Here is a 20,675-nt window from a genome sequence, read left to right as displayed (position 1 = left end):
AACTGATTATGCAGAACAGATTTTTTCAGTTATGAAAAGATAATGAACTGCTAGATTAAACAAAGTAAACGTACTTCTGTGCAAACACATTTTTGGGAGAAAGAAAAGGGGATGAAACTACGGGGCTGATCAAAAAATCCAACTAGTAAGACGAAGAAGTGTGTTTAACTTTGCTTTTAAATCAGGATTGTGTATTTTTCTTCCTATTTAAATCCATTCAGTCAATAAATTATGCAGCAGGGCCTGTTTGTACTTTAACAAAAACTTCTTAGAAATGTATATTTGTATCAATCAAAGCCATTTTTACAGTCTTTCTCTCTGGTAAAAGAATGTTTCGGAGCACTTTATCGGCCTTTTGTCATTGCAGAGCCGCTCTGCACTGCTGACACGGACCCTCAACCAGCACAGATTCAGTCTGTTGTAACATACCCACCACAGTGCAACAAACACTGTTTGAGCAGCATGAAAACGGGTATTATAACCTAAATTATAGACCTGTCTCAGTAGATTCCAAAGATTCATCCTTTCTGACACCGTCTGGCCTCAGTTTTCTATCCGAGACGTGATCAGGTTTCTGTTTGTTGCTGATGTCTGAGACACAAAGGCGTGCCTCTTTTAATAAAGACAACTGAAACTGGATGTGTTGACTTTTTCCCACCGCTCTTTGAGCAACAAAAAAGAAAAGGGTTTTCAATGCACAAACCCGACTGCTTTACCGAACAGGTTTTCGCCTGACACAATCAATATACTGTACTCCTGCCTTTGTGCCAGAAGTGGTTTGTGCATGTTTGTTCTGTAGACACTGACGTCCTCATTTAATACACATTTCCTTTCCGAGCAGCCTTCCCCCCCAGAGAGATTTTGTTTAAAACTAGGTCTTGTTCTTGGGTGAACACAAGAGCTTACATTCTCCATTCACATGCAATGACTATGAAATACTGCAGAGATGAAGCAAACTCTGATGAAGAAGCTTTTGATGAGAGTTTTCTGTGATGCAAGCGGGCCGTGTTATGTGTGTGCATGCAAACAAGTTTTTACACGGGTCACAAAACAGCACGAAACCAAACCAGTGCGGGATAAACTGTACATGTACATGAGGCAAAACAAGGGACACTGCTGTAGGCTGCTGTCAGGCTTCAAGCTCTGTCACAAAGAACGACAAATAAACTGAAGCAAAACCAGCTACAACAAAAATCGAATTATTTTGTAATGAAAAAGCTCCAGCAGCTCTCAGGCTGTGCAGGAGCCTCACAGACGGACGGCAAACAGGTGCAGCTGATCTGACAACAACACGGCGTCCGTCTGCTCGACAACAAGACTCTTTTCTGTCATATTTTAAAAAAAAACAGCAATTTTTATGATCTCCAAATGGTTTTATTAGTCGTATTAGGTGCACAGATGTTGGGAATTACTTTGTGTCAAATTAAGATTCACTGGATTTGAACAACAGATTGAAACAACAGCGAACCGATGAGCCATGATTGTGTATCTGGTTTCTTTTTACATATCTACCAGTAACTAAAAGTGCAGATCAGGATATCTGAGCTCTGAAACAATTCAGATGAAAATTGTGGAAGGGATCTGCACCTCAACTTTACAGTGAATCCACATTTAAATGACCATAACATAGGAAGTGTCACAAGGCAAATAATGGGCTTCAACCACAAGAGGGCGCTCATTGATTGCGTTCCTGCCTGGATGTGTCCATCAGTTTTCCAGCCCACTCAATGTCTGAGGGAAGCATTCATCTCATCAGCAATTTCATCTTCTGCCTGTGTGATTTTTAGGCCTCACAGATGACCAGAGGAGCCAATAAGACAGTGGACAACGGGACATAAAGTCATACTGAAAAGCTTATATTGAACCCTTTGCAGGGCTGGAATCGTTCTTGAAATCCCAATCTTCACTTCCTAACAGGACCATTTAAGTTGATCTTAAACATTAAATTAGATTTCCAGTCAAAAGCAGATTTGACTTTTTCCACATTGCATATTAAATCTTATCAGCTGATCAGAATATGATCCGACACGACCACCGAGAGTATGAAACGGAACAGCTTTATTGCTTTTTAGACACATAAATACAGAAGATAACGGGCGCTGTCCGATGAAAACGTTGCTCTGTATATACAAAAAAAGTCAATCTCTCAGGAACTGAGGATGGTAGCTTCATTTTCAGCTCGACCATCAATAGTTATTCCAACCCACACAGGACCAGGTGCCATAAGCTGCCCAGTGACGTGGATGTGATCACTCTGCATGTTCACACAGATCTACAAGATCACGGTCATACCGTTTGTCTTTCATGAAGGTCGGGTATGCCATGATCTGACTCATGGTCTGCGATGACAGTCCCACCCTCATGAAGTCTTCTCTTGTAAAATTGCCCTTACCAAAACGGGGTCAGCTCGGCCTTTGGTCTCTTTTTGAACCAGCCCCATCAGCTTGTTCAGAACTTTATTGTTTCCGCTTCTGATGGCGTGAACCTGCAGAGAGACAGAGCAAACACTAAACGTCTCGAACGTGCAAACAAACAAAACAAAAAAAACGAATGAAACAAATAACCGTATTGCAAGTGACAGTTTGCGTGTGAGCCCTCACCTCATCAGGGTGCGAGTCCACCACCTTCTGGCAGACGCTTTGCAGCTGTGCGGTGTCACTAACGAGGCCCAAGTCCTTCTCCTGGATGATCTGCGGGGCCCTCTTGCCTGGTGACCTCCACATGTCCTGGAACACCTGAGGGCAGGGAGAAAGCAGGAGGACACAGGTGAGAACCAGAGGGCAAACAAGCACTATGTGGGGTGTTTGTACTGAGCGACGGACAGAAGGGGATAATTGACTGACCTGCTTGGCAGCTGAGGAGGAGATGTGTCCTCCTTCCTGGAGTTCCAGCAGCTCAGCCAGGGCCGAAGGAGAGACAGGGCTGAAATGAAGAGGTAATCTAATTACACTTTAATCGGTGTACTGAGGAATTAATGATATATGTAAATGGAGGGGGAGAAGGAGAGAGAAAGAGTGGGGGTATCAGACTGGAAGGACCGGAGAGTCTATGAACACCTGTGATTTGACTAAATGTGTTTGTCTTCCCTCTTGTTCATTCCCCAGATGACCACACAAACTGAATCAAAAATTCTGTTAGGATATATTAAGTAGAGACACAGTTTGATTCAGTGCACTGCAGGAGAGACAGTCCGTCTCGGCTGAACGTCTTCCAAAGACACTGGGAAAAATAGATGAGAAGTGTCCATCTTTACAAACACAGCTCGGTTTGTCTGGTTAATAGAGCAGCGATGCCCAACCAGCCGCACTCAGGGGGCACTGGGGGCCACATGGAGAGCTCAACCAATTAGCTAAACCCGAACAGCCAAGTCGAATCACCAGCTGGTGTGATGCAGATGTTTAGTAAATTTACAATAACAAGTGAGCTTAGTCAGCTAAAACTAAAAATAGTTAGCTACAAGTAATGCATTAACAGTTAAAATAGCTAAAAGTAAAACTACTACTACTGCTAAAGTAGCAGCGTGACTACAAACTGACCAAAGCAGCCTGAACTCTGACAATGCCATTATGTGAATTTTTTGTAAGAGCGTCCACATTTTTATGTTTATATCATTTATAGCCGTTTTCAAATGTCTAACGTACGCCTGGCACCATGTCACCAGCCTGCCACAGATCAGCCACTGGACCTGCAGTGAGTTCAGGCAGCTGCCAGCACTCCCAGCAGCTTTTCTGAGGGGAAACCCTGGAAGAGCGACTCGTCTCAGCTGGAGGAAGAGCTGAAAGCTGCCCGACCAATGTGCTTCCCCGTTTCTAATTTCATTTATCCTTCTCAAGGGCTCGGAGCCAGAGGGGCAAAGGCACGTTTGGGAACATTATACAGGACAGCCAAGAGAAAAAGATCAGATGCTGACAGACATCATATGGACGCACAAAGAGACGTGCAAACCCCCCCAAACCTTTTATTTTACGCCTCTTTATTGGATCCAAACACTTGAAATGTTTTTCTAAGTATGTAGCTGATCTCTTTGTTTATTCTCTGCCTGCAGCTTCTGACAGTCTGGTCGGCCACTCTTTGTTTTCCTTTAACTCTCCTCTTTTCAACCAAAGCAGTGGAACATTATGCATAAATAAACACCAGCTACTTTGTGGTTTGCTCACACACAAATGCGTCACAACAGTCTGGGAACGGCAGATAAAGTAAAGCTCGCAGCATCTGCGACGTCAACCCATGACTTCAATTTCATTTGCTCTGTAATGACTCAGAGATTTTTGTTCAAAGAAATTATCCGACTCCTCAGAGTTGAACAATAGTAAAAAATACCCATCACAATTTACAACTCAGAGCAATCTGAGTCCGAGTCGACAAGCTGGAGTGAAGTTTCTGAGGTCGCGATCTGCCGACTGACCTTCACAAACGCGACTCAGATGCATCCAAACGTCCTCATTTTTACTCAAACTGCAGTCACTATCAAACGGCCATTTAAAGAAAATTGCGACAAGAGAAATGAGTTGAAATGAGCGTCTGATATTTAGCGTCGCAGCGAGCCATAAACAGAAACAGTGGGAGACAACTGGTGTTATTTGTTCATAGCCAGTGGCTGATAGGCATCTCCATGTACCGAAGCACAAGTGTGAAAGGTTCTACGGCAGCTTCTCTTTGTATCAAACTATCAGAAAGACTTCAATTACAAGTGTTTTTGGAACATTTACAAACTGTTCCAGCTGACAGGCCTTCAGCAGCGAGAGATCAAAACAACACCTTCTTCCAAAAAGTAATGATTCCACTAATGTAATTGGATTTGTTAAAAGAGGCTTCTCTCTGACGGGCTGCCACAGGTTTTCTCCTCGTCAGACACAAAGAATCAGGGAATATCAGATGATTTATGAACTCACATGTGTTGTTGTTGTGTCGTGTGCGTCGATCTAATCGGTATTTGTGAACACTAAGAATCTAATAATCCCTGCTGTCAATCAAACCAAACCAGTTGAGAGTAGAACGGTCCACGGATGAGGCAGTTGTTTCATCCGGCTAAGGTGCTGTCAGTCTTTACCACACACACTGCAGCTTGATTATAAAAGCAGAAGAAAATCTCTTTTTTGTGGCTAAATGCGCTTTAATCCAGACCTTCTTGGGGAATAGAGAGGAAGCAGTTCAATAACGTTAGTGTCATCTCTGCTCGAGCCAAGAACAACTGAAGGTTCGTGTATGTTAATGAGTGTCAAGGGTCGGATTCAGTCGCAACCCCAAAATTAGATCGACTTTTTACACCTGAAGCGAGCTTGTCGTTACGATTCTCGTCGCCTGCGCTGTTTGCTTTCACTTCAGTTCAGTAGAAAGACACTCATTAGCTTCCTTTGCATAGTAAATTGAATGTCATTAGACCAGGAGCTTTTGTTCGATTCAGTATGATGCAGCTACGGCGGCTGTGCATAAAAAGTCATGGAACAGAACTCATTCACTGACACTAGATATGAAGCCTATCATTAGTTCAGGTAGTTAACTGGCATCAGCTGCTGTGGTCATGCTTCACAGTCATCAGCTGACTAATTAGGTCCAATCATATTCATGCAGGTGTAAATCCTGATACTTTTCGCCATCGTGGTGCAGTCGGACCTAATTCGGCTTCTCATTCACGTCCCCTGTGGGAGGGTGTGAATTTATCTGCCTCCTCCGCTTTGCACAGAGTTGAATCAGATTGAACTTTGACAGGCGAAACCGCGAGGCTGCACGGTGAAAGACGACGAGCAGCGGAGAAGAAAGGATGCTGCTCTGAGCGCCGCTTTCGGCCACGTGACGACATTTCATCAGGCAAATTTCGCTCTGAGTACAACTTCACTCTGCCGATGCTGTTTGCTGCCAGAGCTCCCTCCACAAACTCCTCCTTATGTGCTAAATTATTGATTTAGCTAAGACCTAATGTTCAAGTATGTGTTTATCAAGAAGGGATTCGCTCTCGAGACTGAACCTCCTTTCTGTTGGGGTTTTCTTTTGAGAGCAGAGCTTTGTACCCCAAATCTAGCTGCACAACCATCCTATACATGGCCAAATTATACCAGCATGTGAGCAGAAGCATGAACAAGTGTCTCAGATTTAGGTTGATTTATAGGATATGGAGCTGAACTTCTGATATCAGACCTTAAAATAAAGAGACCTTAAAACAGAGAGAAGGCTGACAGACAGTCTGCATCCACAGAGTGAATAGATTTTCTTTAAACTGTCTTTCTGGCCATTTTTTTGTCATCACTACAGACAGAGGAAAGATGACAGGAGCTGACTGGTTGAGAGAGATGGTCTCGGACATGAACTGGAGGTGTTGTGGCTCACACACAGCGTCTTAACCCCTGAGGTATGGGGACGCCCAAAGTGAACAGTTTAACCTTTTCTTCTGACCTTTTTCTATGCCGGTTGTATCATTTATCAAACCATTCGGTATTTCGTAAGGAAAAGCAGAAGATTGAATTCAGAGGAAGTCTCTCATGTCCTGACTCTCAGTCTGAAAGCAGCTACAATACAGCGTCCTGCAGTACCTTTATCTGGACATGTCATGTTCCACTATCAGATACAGCAGTCAAAAGGTACAAAGTGAGCGGGCCAATCACATGAGGCTCAGAGGGGTCATGCGTTGGGCCCCGGACCTGATCACCAGCAGCAGAATAGCCCTGCATTCATGAGCTATGACGGCATTATGTGGCTACTGTAAAAGTGACATGAAGGGATGCATGTGTGTCTCACCTCTGGCTCACACTCACGTCTTGCTGTTTGATGTGACCCAACAGCTCGTTTGTCACCCAGCCAATCACCTTCCTCGGCTCCTTCTTGGTCTCCTTCAACACCGCCTCGAAGTACTCCACCAGCCCATCCTCATTCTGCAACAAAACGTTGTGAAAAAGCTTTTACTACTTGGCGCGCACATTATCTAATTAGGGTCAAAGCAGCGCAGCGGAGTCCTGCACTACACAGCTGCCTCCTGGACTCAAGCAGGACTGCATCCAAGCTGACTCTGCTTGGACTTGATCAGATGGCAATTAAAAGAAAGATGCAGGGAACAGATTTAGTGAGGGAATGAACCGAACTCTCTCGCTGGCTGCTTTCATCCAAGTATAAACTCACCACCAGAGTGAAGCTGTGCTCGGGCAGGATGCCGTACGTTTGCACCAGCCTGTCTCTTTTGACACTGGGCAGCTCTGGCAGCCCTTTCCTTATCTTCTCCAGCACCACCGCCTGGCACGCATCAATGCCAGTGGGCAGCGATGCGTTATCCTCATACACAATCAGAGGGGGCAGGTTGGGCTCTGGCATGAACCTGAAGGGAGGGGAGGGAGGGGGAGAACGCTTTATCAGCAGTACAGATAAGCTTAGAGAGGAGAAGGTTGGCTTTTGTTGAGATACTAATAGTCCTCTTGACGCCGCACTTGTCACATTTCACTGACTCGCCTAATCATTTGACTCCATCAGCCTTAAACCTGCCCATCTATCATTCCCCCTCCTAAACTCGAACACATACAAACACATGGCTGAGGTCCAGAGCTTGAGTGAAGTCTGTTTATTTCTCTCCATCTAGCTGCCACTCACGGGCTCTCATCCCCTTTCAGTCCCCGCCGAGGACGAGATCATAGGCCGATATCAAAACTGCACGGCAATAAAAACAAGCTCCTGGGACAGAAACGAGCAAACGGACACACGCTCACCTGTAGTCCTGAAGTCCCTCTTTGTCCCTCATGGCAACGGTCTCCCTGGAGAAAAAGATGCAGATGCCGTGAATGATCATGAGACCTTCAACAGCACTGCTTCAAGCTCAAACAGCTGATTCATCAATGTGTTGAGCAACAGAAAATTTATCTTCAACACATTTGACAATCAGTCAGGAGTTTTGAGAATTATTCAATCTCAAACGGGAGCATTTTGGGCTGTTGGTGGGTCAAAACATGGGAAACTGTACTGTCCATTTTTCACTATCTTCTGATCTTTTGTGGAGCAGATCATTAATGGAGAAAGTAATCAGCAGATAAAGAAGAGGCTCGCTAGCTGCAACTCACACTCGAAAAAAAGGCTGGGAGCATGTGAGTGTTGATGGCTCCCAGTCAGCCTCGCTGTCTGCGAACCAGCGAGCTCAAATCTTCAGCCACCTTCACCAGAACGAAAAGAAAGAGCCAATCACAAGCCATCACACTCCATTAAACACGCGTCGCCATGTACCTCGGACATTCAAGGCCTCATGGGAAAGAGGCAGAGCAGCAGAAGATGATCAAGACCTCAGCTGCGTGCGAGTGGGCTCATTCTGCGAGCTCATAAGCCCGTGAGCAGCACATAGCTCACGGATAACACAGGATGACGGCGGCATCCAAATGGCTCTATTCATCATGATTACCATGATGGTTCTTCCTCAGCGAAGCTCAGGACTAATGAACCAGGCACAGATCCCAGTCAGAGGCTGTGTTAGTGGCTGAAGCTTGGCATCGCAGGCCTGCTCTTCCATCCTCTTACCCTGATTTGGAATCGTACGCCCGGGTCTCGTTTTGCACCCTCCCCCCTCTCTGCAGGACATCGATCTGCCTCTGGATCTCGTAGTCTGGTGACATAAAGGGAGAACACGCACACGAACACGGGCGGTTTATTCAATAACACCAGTACATGCAAATACATTTCTGTGGTAAATACCAACCATCTGCTGTGACGTGCTGACAATCCTCAGGTCTCTGCCTGCTGCCACATTATAACTGTGATAAACGATGTTTTTCTCTCTGACTTTTAAATACCAATTCAGCAGCAGAGTAAATGTGATACAACATTATTGATAAATAATTCAAGTGCAGCACTGCGCTGCGTCAAACCGCGCTTAAAAACCTGCATGTGAAAAGCTCAAATTGTCTGGCTGTGGCTCTTTGTCTGCTTTTTAAGTGAAGCTCAATCAGCAGTCAGCGCGGGTAGAGTTGACATAAAATCTATTTTTTTTTTTTAGGTGAGCAGCTGCGAGAAGCCAATTCGGCTTCTATCATACAGCTAATTGTTTGTGACTGGTTGTCAGTCCTAAACTTCTGCTGCCTCACAACTTACTGCCAATATCAACTTCGCTTCCTGTCTTAATGCCTCTTCATAAATCCAGCCATCTTGTTTTCATTTATCTTTAAAATGAACAAAAGGTTTTGTTACACCTGACAGATACAAAACTGCAGGAGTGTGTGTGTGTGTGTGTGTGTGTGTGTGTGTGTGTGTGTGTGTGTTTCTCTTTGGCTTCTTTGAATGTGTTTCTTTCCAGTGTTTGAAACAACCATTTAGATTCATTACTTTAGTAAAAGTAGCAACACCACACAACAATACTCCATTCGAAGTAAAGGTACACTCGTCTCAGACACTCCCACTCAACTCAAGACCCTCAGAACAACTGTTTTTATCTGAGTGAGGGAGACTGCGCATCTATCTGTCGCTCCTCCTCCTTTGAAACTTTCAGGATGAAACTCAAGACGTACATGTTTCCAATGATGTTTGTTTGCTCTCAGTGGATTTAATATTTCATTATTTTAGTATCAGTATTCATTTTGTATTATATTTATCTTATATAAATTGATCTTACAAGTTTTATTCTGATTCTGTTTGAACATTTGTGCGCATATTTTGACATTGCCTTGTATTTCATCATTTATTGTTGTTACTGTGCTTTTTTTTTTTTTTTAACTTCTATTTGCTTTTTTTGCTTTGGTATGTTGTTCACTTTAATTTGCACAGCGCTTTGGTCAACTTCAGCTGTTTTTAAACATGCTATACAGAATCAAATTGACTTGACTACACTGTAAGTATCACTTTAGCTAAGTATTTTAAAGTATTATTAGTCAAATTTGCTTAAAGTATCCAAAGTTACAGTACTCATATTGCAGAAATATGGCCCCTGTGAGTGTTAAATCAGTGTAGATCCAGATACATCTAGACTATAGCTATAAAGTTGAATCTATAACAACTCATATTTTTTTAGCCCATCGCATGTTTGGCATGTAAAATCTTCTGCAATCTGCAAAGGTAAGCTGCCGTTTTATGCGAGGTTATCTGCCAAACTAGGGCAACCAGTGAAAACTCCAGGCAGTTACTAGTCCCCTTGGTACATAATTCCCAGTAAAACAGCAAACTGTTGTTTTTGCATGGAGATACAATGTGTTATTTAGTGAGCTTTAGCGGTTCTGGTAGGAGGATTTTGTTTACTCGAATGAGCCAAGCTAGCAGTTGCCCCCTGTTTCCAGTCTTTGTGCTAAGCTAAGCTGACCGGCTGCTGGCTGCAGCTTCATATTGGCTATGCAGCCGTGAACAGTGGTAACAATATTCTCATCTAAGTATTGGCAAAAGAAAATAAGCATATTTCCCAAATTTAAGTACAGCTGAGTAAATGTACATAGTTTCATCAATGTTTCTTTAACAGAGAAATAACACTCACCAAAGATTGTTGTTTGGTGCTGATCACGGTAAACTTAACAGCAGAAAAGACACGTAGCTCCATATGCATTTGTTTTATTCACATGATGTCTTGGCCCTCAATCATATTACATAACACAATCCTGATTATGAACCTTGAAGAAGGCCAATGGGCTGAAATGTCATCTGAATAAAAGGAAGGCAAATGGAGCCGCAGTGAGCGACACTCTTTTCTACTCTCACATTTAGTGTTTCTTACCTTTTCCTAGCCGTTCGACTTGTAGCCCACACATAATTACACGCACAAACTCTCAGTAATTCTTTCAGGGTGACACAGTGCGCAAATGTCAGCTCACAAAATAGTCTTGGTCTGTGTGAGCAATCATGCAGCTGGTTGAGACGCATTCAGATGGAACAGCTTTTAAAGCACCTCCCTAAATATCCAGCGCACTCTGAAGCATTCCTGCTATGCTTCCTTTAAGCTCTGATTTGCTTACCTATAGCCTTGGCCAGGTATCGGATGCTGTTGATGTTCTTCACCTCTGTCCTGACGCCGAGGGGCTCGCCTGGTTTGTGGACGGACACATTGGCATCCACTCTCAGCTGGCCCTCTGTGGAGGAAGACGAACAAGATGCACACTCGCTGGGAAATAAGTTTGGGTTTAGAGGTATGGCAGCTCAGAAATACAAAAAAAAAGAGGAAGGCAGAGAGACAGAAGAGACAAAGAATGATTTCCATACCAGACATGTTGCCTTGACAGGTGCCCAGGGCTTGCAGGATGAGCTGAAGCTCCCTGACAGCTGCAGCAGCCTCCTCTCCACAGCTCATGTCTGGCTCCATCACCAGTTCCATTAGACCTACACCTGACGCACGTGAAGACAGCTGTGTTTTACATCTCTAAGGTATCCATCCCATGGAGCTCTGCAACAAACCTCAACAGCTCTTCCTCTGTTGAACAGTGGAAATCTATAGGACAACGTCTGTCTGAACGTTTTTCCTCCAGAATTAAAGGAGGAACTTACGAAATGTTTTTATTTCATGAGTAGGTCATTCAAAACTTTTCCGACCTCCCTTCTGTCTGTGGCAACACATGGGTAGGATCAATTAAAAAATACCTGCTCTGTTGAGGTCTATGAGTGTCTGGTTGCGGAGGTCATCGTGGAGACTCTTGCCGCTGTCCTGCTCCAGCTGAATCTGTTTGAGGTTGACGGTTTTTCTGATGACCTGGTTCTTCTTTTTTCCTCCAAGGAGACAGTAAGTCAGCTTGCCGTCTACTGCGATGGGCCGCCGTTGCTGTGTAATCTGGTATCCAGCCTGAAATTTGACAGGAGAAAACTCAGCAGGGTTGTGGAGTAAACAGAGACTCAAAACCAAAGTGTTTGCCAGCTGTGTTACTGTAGTGTACGCTGAGTGAAGGAGGAGAGCAGCGCTGTTTGCACATACTTAATAGCACATGAAACAAGGAAGCAAACAGTCCCATTGAAGCCAACATTGAAGGTGACATCATGCACGAGTACGCGTGATTAAAAAAACCCACAGTATCCGTCTAGCAGTGATGAGCACAGTCAGCGTCATGTGTCTATGTAAAGGTGAGGCATGCAGCATCAATGAACAGTGCCGGCTGATTGGCTGGGCTGCCATTAACAAAACATCTCTACACGTCTCTCCTCACAAGAATATAAGAATAAATAATTCACCCGCTCTTATATTCCTGCTGCCACAAATATTAATTTCCCATGTTACTATGGCAGCCTCATCACAGGACCTACACATTAATCATACTTATGCTGAAGAGAGCGAGGCCGTGCGAGCAGAGGCTGGGGGGCTGTTCGTCACCGGCTTCCTGTACAATGTGTCTGATCGACACAATCAATCACCTCCACACCTCCTCCTTTTAAAAAAAATGAGAGGAAAAACAGACTGCTGGGGATTTTCTTTTTCAATTTCTGTTCTTCCCGGTGGATTCCATCTTTAAATCTGCCGGCTTGTGTGAATACTGTTACAGCTTATCAGAAATCCCCTGTTTCTTACTTAATCGTTTCATGGGTTTCATCTCAGCCTGGAAATGTTGTCTCTGCTGGCTGAAGCACGAGCATGTACGAAGGCACCTACTGTAGGTGAGACAGCATCCTGTATGTGAAGGCTATTTGCATTTCCCGCATAATACATCAGCTACTGTTGATATATAATGAAGGATGAGGCGTGTCTGTAGCTAATAACATCCTGGTGGCCGCATTAAGTTTCCCCCAATTACACTCTGACAGCAGACTGAGCCCTAATGAGCTGTGATGCTTCCTGTGACTCCTCACCCTTTTCATATCCAAAGTTACAGATGCAGGCCTGCTCACGTACTGCACACACAGGATTGGACACACACACACACACACACACACACACACTCTCACTCCAAGCTAATTTTCGTGTTGTGAGCCGCTGAGTCATTTTCTGACTGATTAAAAGTCACTAAACAAACCGGTTGGTCATCTAATTACTTGTGCCTGCACACTGATGTTCTTTTGGCTTCCCACAGAGGTCACAAAAACATTCATAGCTCTCATTAAACACGTCAGTGCCTCAATAGCTCGACCACGTCTGTTTATTTGGAGACTTAATATCTCAAGGAAATTGTAATTATTTGCTTTTGCTGGTAGGTTACAGTGTGGGGCTGCTGACGCATGTTATTAAAAGGCTGTTGAAACTTTATGTGTGTGTCTCGCCTGCCATTTCAACTGAAAGAAGGAATACTGGTTGGGCAGCAGCATTAATCATTAAATGAGCAACGGTGGTGTTTTACAAAATGCAATCAGGGATTTCTAGTGGAACGTATCAATAATGTACAACACAATTTACAAATGTATTTTTCAAGGGCAGGATAATTTCTCCCTCGGTCCTGCTATGAGTTTGGTTTTATGAGCACAGATTACACTCAAAGTTTAGGTTGAATGTGAAAAACGTCCCATCGTCTGCATAATTAAAACCACTCTGACTTCTGATTATCAAGCTGTTTCACACAACACGGGGACGGGTCGCTTTTCTGAGCAGCTGATGAGACTAATGCTACGACAGCGTCTTCTTTGAAAAGCTGATTAAAGACACATCTGTTTTCACACTTTCAGTGTGGTTTAAAGTGTGTGATTAAGGGGTACAAATGTTATCCTAGAAGCATTAGTACTCTTATTATTATCATTCCCTCCTGTTATAATACCTTCCTATCTTATATGTCCTTCATGTTTTTGTCATGTATATGTCATGTATGTATTTTTGCCTTTTCCTTTTTTTATTCTGAAGCACACTGAGCGTGTCATATGAAATGTGCCACGTAAAAAAACTTGACTAACACAAACTAAATAACTGTAAACAAGGCAGCAGCAGGTATTGTGCACAGGGCTCACAGTCAAGTTAAAACACAAATAAAGGTTCAGGCTCAACCTGCTGGCATGAGCTGCTTGGGAAATCTCACAAAAAAATAAAAAGTGTTAGCAGGTATTATCGTCCCTGCTGTGTGTGTCAACTGTTGAGACTTATTCCAAAGGAGGTGATGCAATCTGTGGTAAACACGCAATGGAGCAAGAGGAACCCAGCAGTAATCCCAGCGCTTCTGGAGGGGATTTTGCTGGAATTTCAAGACGCATGGACTTTCTGGGGAGATAATGTATCCCAACCACGGTGATTAAAATATGTACTGCTGCAACTTTGTGATAACCAGAAAGTCTGAGAGATACGAAAATGGGAGGAAAGTCTATCTTTGAAGATCTACAGAAAACTGTTGGGCTCCAGTCGAGGCTTATCAGTCACTTTTCCACAATAAAGTCAAGTTAGCTTAGAAATTAGAGCAGAAACTAATCAGATATAGCAAAAAAAGAGATCATCGAAATGTCTAATGTCTAATCAAAACAGTGCAATAACAATGCAGACAGAGCTCTGTCAGTGTGCAGCTAGCTACTTGGTGGGGTTTTAAGCCACTTCTTTGGGCAGTTTTGTGAAATACCACTAAAGGAAAAGAAAATATGAATGACTGACTTTGAAAATTCAGAATGCGAAAATTCTCCACCCCCTTTCTTCTGAGAATTTTTAGATTTATGAGAAGAGGTCTCTGCAGGGCAAGTCACTGCAGAGTTCCTGTGACATTTTGTCGTTTCCATCTGAGCCTTAAAATGTCACTCATAATGGCAGTAAAATTACCCTGGAGCTCTGAGGGGTAGTGAAACCTTGCCATGCGAGCACTCCATTACAGAGAGCAAAGTGAATATCGCTCGGGCAAAACTGTTAAATGGAAACATCAGTGTTAAAAAGTGTTTTTTTATTTTTTACCTCTGCCACTATCCGACCAGACTACTGACATGTAATTCCTCAAATACCGTATAGGACACAAGTCTGCCCTACTTTTCTGATAATTTAATGGCAGTTTAATGGCAGAAAATGGCAATCAGAAGACTTTAAAGCTGCAGTGAGTGATTGTTGGCCACTTGGGGGCAGCAGAAAAAAAGCATATAGGATATTTGCACATCCTGCAGGTACAAAACAACATTATCATTCATTTGGAGTCAACTGGTGAAAGTAAGTCCAATATTCACTCTCACTTAACTCTCTTTTTGGTCTCTAACAACCCCCGAGGGAAATATATAGCTGCTAAACGCTCCACTTTGTCCACCAGCTAGTCGCTAACTGTGTCTGTCTGCTGTTTGTAGCCGAGCAGGTAGTGTACAGTGGAGCTTTTGAAGTTTTTCTGCTGAAAACAGCTGCCTGCTGCAGCCAAAAACGACGCTATGAGAGCAGAGATAATGAACCAAAACAGTGAAGTTGTGGGCCAGCAGCTCAACAATGAGCTGAAACTCTTTAAGCTCTGTAAAGCCGAGGGAAGCTGCAGACCTGCGTGATTACTCTGCAGGTTTGTCACTACCAGTGACCCTCTTCACATGGACTACATTTACATACGCAGTAATTATCATACTATTATTCTGACTATGACAATATTCAGAATTTTATACAGGTCATACATACGGCACAATCCACTGGATTTTCCAAATCAAATTTCTGTTAAAACATGTGGGATATGCAGATATTATTCAGGTCTTAGGAGCATTCCTTCAGCATGTATAGAGCACATTGGGAATATACATCTCAATTGGGGTTTTTACTGCAGTTTTACTCTCGCCTGTTTACAGTCAGCTCTGTGTGTTGCCTCGCCAACAGTTTGTAAGGCCGAGATGTGTGTGCAAAGAAAAGCCCACATTTCTGGTCGGAAGGAGAAACACCCACTTTAGAACACCGTGAAACATGTGGATATCAACAGCTTTTTGGATGTGCATAAATACCAGAAAGCCGACCTTTTCAAGAAGATGACTGAATGAGTGAAAGAGGGAGGCAGTGTTTATTGATCAGCTGCATGTGGCGGCAGTGGAGCACTCATTTTCATTAGCCGTGTAAACAGCTTCAGAATAAGTGCAAAAAACAGGAATATTTCGTGCATGTAAACGCAGTCACTCTCACATTGTTCTCACATTGTCATTAAATACAATATGATGCTGGTGATTATAGGTGCTTTAAAGCTGCACTGATCAATATTCTTATATTTTCAATGGGCCAAAAACGAAAAGGTGTCGCTCGTTGTAATAAAGGCATGATGAATTATTGCTGACTCAGCAGTTTTCTTCAGCTTCACCATCATCTCCAGCCACAGCAGGCAGCTATATTCAGTGAGAAAGCTCTGAAAACCCACTCCGTGCTAATTACCCACCCAATAATTTATCAGTGTTGTGTTTACAGTTTGTTCTGCTTCTCTGCAAGTGGCCAAAACACAAAAGTTAGTTAATTAAAACTGCCTTGAAGGAGTGTACTCAATAGTAACTACTATATGAGGAGTTTCAATTAAGAATGGGATAGCCACAATTAGATAATACAAGCACCCACTCTAAGATGTGGCTGGTAAGTGAAGTCCATTATGGGTAACTACTGAAGATCAGAGTCACCTTAATCTTAGAAGCTATCCGTTTTAATTAACGATTTAATTTTCATATCTTGTTATTAGTTCAGACAGTTCATAATCAAACTTACAGCAACCAGAATTGTTCAGTCAGACAGCACTACCTGGGGTTTTTATGACTCCAATAATGATTCAAATTATGTGAATAAAAAAAAAAAGCTATCCCCAAATTATCAGCAGAGACACACAGAGGGAAATGACCTGTGGATAATGTAAAAAAATAGAAGTGCACTGAGGGAAATGAGCTGGTAAGTGAAAAAACACTGGTCATTTTCTTTAACAGCTTTCGGTGTCATTTGACTGTACATGTGGCAAATAGCATTTTCGCTGCTTCAGCAAGACTTGCTCACTATTTCAATTAGAGCTCATGGCCGGGAGAGTTCACTGGGAGTGCTGTGATGGGCGAGCTGGAGGCAGATGAGGACCGCTTATATCAAAGCAAAAGCAATGATGCAGCATGACGCTCAGGACAACAGTATGTCTACACTGCTGTTGTGCTTCCACCAACGCCTGTGCTATCACTCTCCCACCTGTTAAACTGAAGATGCTGTACAGAAGGTGAAGCCAAGGAGGGAAAAACTCACAGGGAGGTCAGCGTAGAAGTAGTGTTTCCTGTCAAAAAATGACTTCCTGTTTATGGTGCAGTTGAGAGCTAATCCTGTCATCAATGCCGCCTCGACACATCGTTTGTTCAGGACCTGGAGAAACACAGAGACGTTACCTGATAAGTGAGCGATCCAGAAACAACAGGTTATCTTTGTTTGAATTAGGTCAAACAACACTTACAGGTAACGTGCCTGGTAAGGACGCATCGAAGAACGACACCAGGGAGTTCGGAGGTGCAGAGAAGCGAACTGATGAGCCGGAGAATAGCTTGGTGTTGGAGTTAATCTGGGCATGGATTTCCAAGCCCACCACTCCAACCAACTGCTGGGGAGCACTGAGGCAGAGAGGAGCGAGACGTGGTACAGACAGAACAAACTAAAAGACACTCCTACTATACAGATGGACAGGGGATAACAGAATCAGGCTGAAAAGCGGCCGTGCAGCATGACAAAGGAAAGTACTCGCTTCTGTCTTTCTGATTGGCATCATTCCTGACAGCATACTTATTCTAAGCAGGCTGTGGGTATGTCGTGTATTCGGGCAGGAAATACTACACATAATGAGAAACACTTGAATTTTGAGGGTGCATTTGATGTAGAATATTGTCCCACAATGCATTGCACAAAGGGAAATAGAAGCACTACTCACAGCTGAAAAAAAGAAATTGAAAATGTGGAGAAACAACTCCAGAAGTGCCGTATTAAATCTTTGAGAATACATTAAGCTTTCTCTTTGTGAGGTTTATGTGACAGTGAGACCATAAAATCACACTTTACTTGACATCCACTGGCCACTTGTATCATTTTACATTAGCATAAAACAGCCAAGCACGCTGATTTCTTGCATATCAACTATATCAACAACATGAAGATCAGTTTACTTTTCATGAAAAGTAATGCGTGAAAATGCATTGTTCATTTTCTGTGGCTGTGGAGGGAGCTGTCTAAGAAAATAATCCCAGCAAGGTCATTAGACTCTTCTCAAGCATGGCCTGATTATCCCACTAAGGGACCCAGAGACAAATGATCCATTCACCCCCCTCTCTGTGCATGTGTACAGTATTCCTATGCTGGAGTAACATGGCTCCCTGTTTGCTATATGACTAATTAATTTCAGAATATGCATCATTTAAGCACAGTATGCCAGCACCTACTTTTGAGGCCCTTGTCACGTCATCTTATGTTGTCTTTTAAACAAAGTTACATCCAATCACACAACCAAAAACCAATTGCCTCATTGTGAAACCTCGGATTTGGGGGATTCTGGCCCACTTTGCCCCTATATAAAAGAAAGCTGTAAAAACTGTGGAGTTTGAAAGACATGGGCAGGCAGGAAGGGTCTAACAAAAAGATGCTAGTGAGTTGCATTGTGGGAAATGTAGGACACAGTGTTTCTGGAACTTGCTCTGGCTGTAATTTCTTGTCTTTTTTTTCTTTATTAACGTACAAAACTAAATCAATGGAGTGCGCCTTTAAAGTCAAATAAAAACAGTTTGAAGGAGGTAACTGACATCAACCGACGTTCAAAATCAGTGAGCAGCGATTGCATGTAATCAGCACTTTCAGCTCAATCTACGTTACGAGTTAGCTAACTGCCCGGTTCAAGCTAAGTGTGCTAACCTGATAGACAGTTACCTCTAACTTCAGTAAGTTAGCGAGTGCACACAGTTTAACAGTTTTAATCCCACGAATACTTAAATTATAAAAATATTCGGCGGAATAAACGTTGTTTTGGGGGCATCGTGCCGACTGCTCAGTGACTGTTTACAGGCAGACAGGAAGTGGGGCAGGTCAGGAGCAGCAGAATACGAAGTCTTCAAGGTTAGCAGCCTCTTACCTTTTCGCTTTCAGCTGCGGCTGGGTGTAGCATCGTGAGGTCGATGTGCTTATTCGTCTGATTACACACAAAGCTTTTGGATATAATATTGATATTCGTTTATTCATATTATGTAGCAGCTCACTTGCTGCTATTGAGGAGGCAGCCATGTTGTGCGGTCCAAAAGGAACACGGGAGCTGTAGTCTTTTAAAGTGGAATTTCATATGTGCCTCTCCGCCGCCTGTTTTAAGGTTAAGACTACAAATCCCAGTCTGAGTAAGATTCCGGTTTCCAACATAATTGTGTCATTTCCGTTTTGACTACTGGCGGGACTTCTCCTCATGGTAGTCGCTGAGTTGGTCGTTGACAGATCTTGGAAATTAGTTTTTAAGATTCACCGCTGATAAAATTAAGACACGATGATGGCTACAAGCGGAAAGAAGGTCTGTGGAATAAACGGTGATGTGCCATCGGTGTCTCCAAATGACACCAACGAGGCTTTTGCTAACAAGTCACAGTCACCGGTAAACGGTGCAGCCACCGAGGCATCCTCTCACTCCAGGCTGCAGAACGGAGGGGCCGGGCGGGCCGAGAAGTTCACCTTCAGCTCCGAGCCCACCGTGGAGGACATCAGGCGAATGCAGGCGGAGTTCACTGACGAGCGGGACTGGAACCAGTTCCACCAGCCCCGTAACCTGCTGCTGGCTATGGTCGGAGAAGTGGGCGAGGTGGCGGAGCTCTTCCAGTGGCGCGGGGAGGTGGCCGAGGGCCTGCCGGACTGGACCGAGACGGAGCGAGAGCAGCTGGCGCACGAACTCAGCGACGTGTTGATCTACCTGGTGGAGCTCGCCGAGAAGTGTCGCGTCGACCTTCCCCAAGCGGTGCTTCGTAAAATGGCCCTAAACCGACTGAAATACCCCGCCAGCAAGGTGCACGGATCGGCCAAGAAGTACACTGAATACACGGACTGAGTACTGGGTGCAGATGTCAGTCAGGGGGGCTTGTTTCCGTGCCTGCTGGAGCTGCTGCTCACTGATGCTGCAGTTTGACTGTGGCCTGCTACTGAATATTTATCCCAATGGTTCAAAAGGCTTTTTTTTCTGGGTCAACTTGTTGCATAACTGCATGAATGCTCTTAACTTTTCTGTGTTTTCTGTGATACTCACTAGTTGCCTACATATGCAAAGTCACATTTAGTAGGCAAGGGTGGTATACTGTATATTTGCTTTTATTGAGGTTGACTTTTACTGTTTTTAGTCTGAGCATTGATAATGGAGGCAGTGCAAACTCTTGCAGAAAATGTTACTGTTGTGCAGCGCCTTTGGGGACATTTAGAAGAATCTATTTCTCACAGAACATTTTAGAGGTTACAGCCTGACACCAGTTTGGGAGTGTGACAGATTGCATTAGAAAATTGGTGTTTAAGCAGACGATCACTGTCCTGACAAAAGAGAAGTTGTGAATTGTTTTTCTGTTGATAGGCTTTTGATTTCTTCCTCATTTCCCATCAGGGTTGGATCAACTCCTCTTCAATTTTGTTCACATCACAACTTTGTAAAGTAAAAGTTGCTTTAAAACTGTCCTGTGTGTTATTTGTTTCACTCATATGTCAGTTAAATGTGGTTCCGGTGAGAGCAGAAGCCTTTTTGCCAGCTGCATGCATATTCAGAGTGAAGCCAAGAGCCTGGAGAGAAGTTTCCACTTAATTACCAGTTTATTAGGTAGCTGAGACTACTGGCCTCGTAATACAATAGCCCTGAAGAAAATCCAAATTTTATGACAGTTATAACGTTCACTTTCTGTTGAAGCTCTTTTAGGGAGCTGTTGATTCAAATTTATGGTAATTCTGGAGGCTGTAGTCTGAGAAATGT

General features: G+C 43.6%; 2 protein-coding genes across 2 annotated transcripts; one reads left to right on the top strand and one right to left on the bottom strand.

Moving 5' to 3' along the window:
• Positions 1-2,041: 2,041 nt before the first annotated feature.
• Positions 2,042-19,085, bottom strand: gatb (glutamyl-tRNA(Gln) amidotransferase, subunit B). The gene is made up of 13 exons (XM_076728651.1): positions 18,825-19,085; positions 17,169-17,322; positions 16,967-17,080; positions 11,515-11,713; positions 11,140-11,262; positions 10,896-11,009; positions 8,485-8,569; positions 7,689-7,733; positions 7,111-7,303; positions 6,733-6,866; positions 2,844-2,922; positions 2,601-2,735; positions 2,042-2,485 (listed from the first exon to the last, which is right to left on the bottom strand). Exons 1-13 carry the CDS (start codon positions 18,971-18,973, stop codon positions 2,360-2,362), a joined length of 1,650 nt encoding a protein of 549 aa, XP_076584766.1. The 5' UTR covers positions 18,974-19,085; the 3' UTR covers positions 2,042-2,359.
• A 48-nt stretch (positions 19,086-19,133) lies between these two features.
• Positions 19,134-20,378, top strand: dctpp1 (dCTP pyrophosphatase 1). The gene has a single exon (XM_076728655.1). It carries the CDS (start codon positions 19,224-19,226, stop codon positions 19,773-19,775), a length of 552 nt encoding a protein of 183 aa, XP_076584770.1. The 5' UTR covers positions 19,134-19,223; the 3' UTR covers positions 19,776-20,378.
• The last annotated feature ends 297 nt before the right edge of the window (positions 20,379-20,675 follow it).

Source organism: Chaetodon auriga, chromosome 4 (assembly GCF_051107435.1).
Source record: "Chaetodon auriga isolate fChaAug3 chromosome 4, fChaAug3.hap1, whole genome shotgun sequence".
In the NCBI taxonomy this organism is placed as follows: domain Eukaryota; kingdom Metazoa; phylum Chordata; class Actinopteri; order Chaetodontiformes; family Chaetodontidae; genus Chaetodon; species Chaetodon auriga.
The sequence above is the reverse complement of the archived record's forward strand: the minus strand, read 5'-3'. Positions and strand labels throughout refer to the sequence as shown.

Coding starts and splice junctions, on each gene's coding strand:
- gatb (XM_076728651.1), bottom strand. CDS start 18,973: ATGGCTGCCTCCTCAATAGCAGCAAGTGAGCTGCTACATAATATGAAT. Junction 6,867..7,110: donor AGCACAGCTTCACTCTGGTG/GTGAGTTTATAC, acceptor GTTTTGTTGCAG/AATGAGGATGGGCTGGTGGA. Junction 2,736..2,843: donor CCTCCTCAGCTGCCAAGCAG/GTCAGTCAATTA, acceptor CCCTGCCCTCAG/GTGTTCCAGGACATGTGGAG.
- dctpp1 (XM_076728655.1), top strand. CDS start 19,224: ATGATGGCTACAAGCGGAAAGAAGGTCTGTGGAATAAACGGTGATGTG.